General features: G+C 44.3%; 1 protein-coding gene across 1 annotated transcript in view; it reads right to left on the bottom strand.

Moving 5' to 3' along the window:
* Positions 1–1,240: 1,240 nt before the first annotated feature.
* The window catches only part of T265_03251 (hypothetical protein), a gene marked incomplete at both ends in the record, with an annotated part of 11,747 nt that continues 8,399 nt past the window's right edge, over positions 1,241–4,588 (bottom strand). Inside the window, one exon of the mRNA XM_009167684.1 lies at positions 1,241–1,361. Coding sequence (XP_009165948.1) covers positions 1,241–1,361 — 121 coding nt within the window. The remainder of the gene's footprint in view (positions 1,362–4,588) is intronic.

The raw sequence follows: 4,588 nt of genomic DNA, 5'->3' as shown, positions 1-4,588 counted from the left end.
AACTTTATGTTCTACTTGATTGATTCTTCTTTGTGGCATTGATAGGGACGGGTCTTTGCACCCTCAGTCGTTGAGGAAAACTTCTGTGTATATAGTCGGTAAACACTTTTACCACCTGGCCGTTAGTTTATCCGGGGACAACCATTGTTCTGGGAAATCCCACCATCCAGACGTTCTTCGCCAGTCCAAATTCCTGAAGTCGGGATGTCAGTCCGTTTCTCGTGAGACACTGTATCTAGACTGCAGTATCCACCTTGCAATTTCACAAGATACTGGTGCAACACATGAAGTGTGAACCGCAGTGGCCAATCGCTTCATCATCCAACCCAAGTTCTATCCCGTCTTATCCTAGCCATCGAAACTCAAAACACTAGGTTCGTAAAAGTCATCCGTTTCCAGCGACCTACCTGCCACCTGCTCCGGTTTTCCCGTTTTAAAGGCAACCTTTATACTTACAGCCACTCTTGATTGTTCCTGTCACATTCTTCTGCCATTCATACCTACTCATCTGATTTCCAACTTCAGCCATACCCTTTTCACGCATTTATGTTTCGCTTAGAGCCATCCTCTGTGTTCTGTCTACGAACCTATTTCGTTGTCCAAATGCACTGCAGAACTTTGCATTTCCGGTGGTCCTCACGCGCAAGCTTAGAGGACTTGGCTGACCATTTAGGTATCGTGTTCCGTCAGATCGATTTCTTCACTAACTCTGACCATTTCAGTGAACGTATTTGTTTCTCATCCTCCTCACAGAGGAAATGATATGTCTTACTGCCGTTCCGGATCCAGTGGCTTAGTATCGGGTAAAGACTCGCCAACAAGGAACACAACAGATTTATTGAACACAGGCGAGTGCGACGGTTACAAGGGACCTCGGGCTATTTGAATTTAACTTTTATCAATCATGGCTGCTGCCGAATTAATTGATTGATGGACTGAGTGCCTTCTTTCTTTTTTGGTTGACTGAATGACTGACTGACTGACTGATTGATTGATTGATTGATTGATTGATTGATTGATTGATTGATTGATTGATTGATTGATTGATTGATTGATTGATTGATTGATTGATTGATTGATTGATTGATTGATTGATTGATTGATTGATTGATTGATTGATTGATTGATTGATTGATTGATTGATTGATTGATTGATTGATTGATTGATTGATTGATTGGTTGATTGATCGATTGATTGATTGATTGTCCTGGATGATTGCCGGCTACCCTATAGACGGAGTCAAATTTCGTTCCTCAGTGAGAAAGATGTGCCACCTATAAGCCAACCAGCCCAGAGTCTGTCCGGGGCAATCTGACATGACTTTCCCTCACGTTCTACTCTTGCAGAAGAAACCATATCTCTTCAATTAGCGAAAAAACTGGAACTTTCATCCAGATTACCTAAACAGCTCCCCTTTTACAACTCACGCAATTCATCAAAAGCTGATGAGTGTTTAGGCACGGAACAGAAGCACGACCGACTACGATACAAAGAAGTATGCCCGACTGTGAAGCAGTTCGGGTCGAAGGTGATGGGTGTTCACTAAACACATGTCGGATCAATGTCAAAAAGTGTCCTTCAAACAGCGTCAAGCTTTTTTTACCTTCGCGCTTGCACGTACTCGCTTGTTTGCAATAAATCTGTTGTGTTCCTTGTTGGTGAGTCCTTTTCCGGTACTACGCACTGAAGCGCGAACAGCAGTCAGATATAACAGATTGTTGACGCCCAAACTCACGGAACTATGACAGTAACTGCTGAAGCGTTGAAAGAAATTCCGCTGCAACAACAAAACCGGTTTGAAGCGGCGCAACCACTTATGATGGAAACATTGACGCAGCAACTTAAAATTCAACCACCAAATTCCGCTCCAGATACAAATTCAGTCCACTCAGTTGCCAACTTCATCACGGAGTTCCATTATGACCCTGATGCCAGTCCAACCTTCGATTCGTGGTTCAGACGTTACGAAGATGTTTTTCAAGTCGAAGTGAAGCACAAAGATGATGCCTGGAGAGTACGCTTATTGCTCAGAAAGCTTGGCACAACGGAACACACACGGTGTTCCAACTTTATCCTGCCTAAGAACACGCGAGATCTCAGTTTTGACAAAGCCGTTCAGCAACTTTCAATGAGTTTCGTTGAGCGTTCCTCCTTGTTTAATATTCCCTAGCAAACTGTGAAACTGGCGAGAAAGGAATCTGAGGACTACATACATCACTTATGCCGGTAGAGTCATCCTTGAATGCGAACAATTCAAGTTATCTGCCATGACGGAAGACCAGTTCAAGTGCCTTATTTTTATATGTGGTCTTCAGTCGCATTCAGACAGTGATATCAGGGCGAGACTATTGAGCAAGATTGAACAAACTCCCGAAATAAGGCTGCAGTCCATTACCCATGAGTGCCAGTGCCATATGAACTCTCCTTGGTCTTCAAACACCAAGAAAATGTGCGCTCTTTTACTCTGACAAGTCATGAATGTAGTGCCCCACTGATCTGTGACCACGGGCTTTGCGCCTCCATGTGATCCCCTTCTTGTTTCATCCTTGTCTCGAACGTAACTCTCGAATAACAATTGATTTATCTGGCAACTTTTAGCCCAAATTCTCGGAAACTCCACTACAAGTCAATCATTCAATTTTTTCTACATTACTCGCTCCAAGAACGAACAGGTTCAAAAAACCGAAAACCATTCTTTGCGAGAAGTGCTCACTCTTAGAGATAGATGCCCATCTTTTCAGAAAATCTACACAGCGTTTACTTACATTTTCACCGTTGGTGTAACTTCCACTACTCATAAGGTCGCTGAAATGCCCTGGACAACCTAAGACCTGCTTCGTTCTTCCATTTCAAGCTCATCAGCTAGGAGCCTTCCTAGAATTTTTCATCGACCAACCTTATGTCCTGCATGAACTAAAATTAGACAAAAATAGTCAACTAATGTCACTTGCATCCAAATTTGGTTTCTACCTGGAGATTGCGCTCACCTCCCCACAAAGGGCGGTCGTTAGCTATTGAACGGTCTTCTGTAGCCACATGAGTGTGATAACAAGGTAGTGGGCAGGCTTTGTGCAGCACATTCAGTTGGAGAAAGCCACCACAAACAAGGGATTCACCGGGATTCGGTTGAGTCAAAACCAGGTTCGTATGCAAGTGAGAGTATCCGGACAAAGTCAGAAGGCAGATTCTTGCTTCGTTACCGGCTTAAAAATGAAGTCCATTTGGATGGCGGGTTAACGCATTTAGTAATTATTCAAGTCAAAACCTTGTGATTTCTACGTCAGGAGTCATCAGAATCTTTTATACAAACCGCTGCAAAATCACGTGACTGATGATGACGGTGTTTTCTCACATGGCAGCCGTTTAGTTGCTCTCTTTAGTAACTGTGCACGAGTAATCAGACAAACGTGTTCAACCGGTCTCAACAGGTTCCGATCGATTGGTACAGCCAGGATAGTAACTTGGAGGCGTTTGAGACATCGAGTAGACATCGTGAACAGTGCCAGCAACTCGGCCCCTTCATACGTGACTCTCGGGGTCATACGAGGCTCCTCGGTTAGATGTAGGCGACTGGTTCACTTCGGATGTTGGAAGCCCATTGTTCAACCTGGTGGAGCGCGAAACCGCTTTTCTCCCTGATTGTAGAAGGAATGGGGTAGATTGACAGTGACAATATTGCAAATTTAAACTCTCGTCGTAAAACGTCACAGTGAACAAGTTGCTCCGAGTGTGCCAAGAGATTCTGATCTCTTCCGTATTAGCACCGTTAGGCGCCACCTTTCCGGAGTATGGATTATTGCTTACTGCCTCAGGTAGTCCTGCAGATGACGTTGGCGCCACATTGACTAATCGTTCAGTTCATCAAACTGGAGTTGTGCATGTCGTATTTTGAAAACGTGTTCAAATTTTCAAAAGTGGGAGAAAAGAGCAATTGTCTTGTGCCGCCGAAAGTAAAAAAACTACAATGGTAGTCATATCCACAAATCAGAGCGAATAAAAAACGCTTTCCCATTTCTACAACCCGTTGGACAAAAAGCTTGTGAGGTCTGCCGACGTGCTTCCACACCAGGGATTTTTCATTGGGAAATGAAGAGTCAGTGAGGAAACTTAGTTATAAATACGGCAGTTTGTCCTGCGAAATTCGATATTGGATCGATCGATCGAGAAAAGAGCAAACAGAAGAATTTCTGACTCCATGGTTCCAGCAACAGTGGCTGTCACTCTTCAGGGAACGATGGAAACGAGAGCAATGTTTAGCATGGAAACTGATTTATGTCTAGCTATGTCGGTTTCCGTCACGAAGAGACTGGACCTTACCGTGGTGTGACGGTTTGCGCACCTCAGCGATCCATTGAGCTATACTGAGGAGTGTCCCGCGACACTCACAGAGTCTCTCATACCAGGTTGGTCAATGGTTAGAGGTCTGACGAACACAGTCTCCTGGTCCTCTAGGTTGGGGTTTGGAACATATGGCGACTTGTTCCGTAGAAATGGTAATGCATTTGCATTTTTCCGCCAAACACCGCTGCCTTGCGGTTAGGCTTTTGAGCCAAAGGCTTTGGTTGAGGACCCTAATCGTCCTCCTGT

Source organism: Opisthorchis viverrini (assembly GCF_000715545.1).
Source record: "Opisthorchis viverrini unplaced genomic scaffold opera_v5_45, whole genome shotgun sequence".
In the NCBI taxonomy this organism is placed as follows: Eukaryota; Metazoa; Platyhelminthes; class Trematoda; order Opisthorchiida; family Opisthorchiidae; genus Opisthorchis; species Opisthorchis viverrini.
Note: the sequence above shows the minus strand (reverse complement) of the source record. Positions and strands in the feature narration are given on the sequence as shown.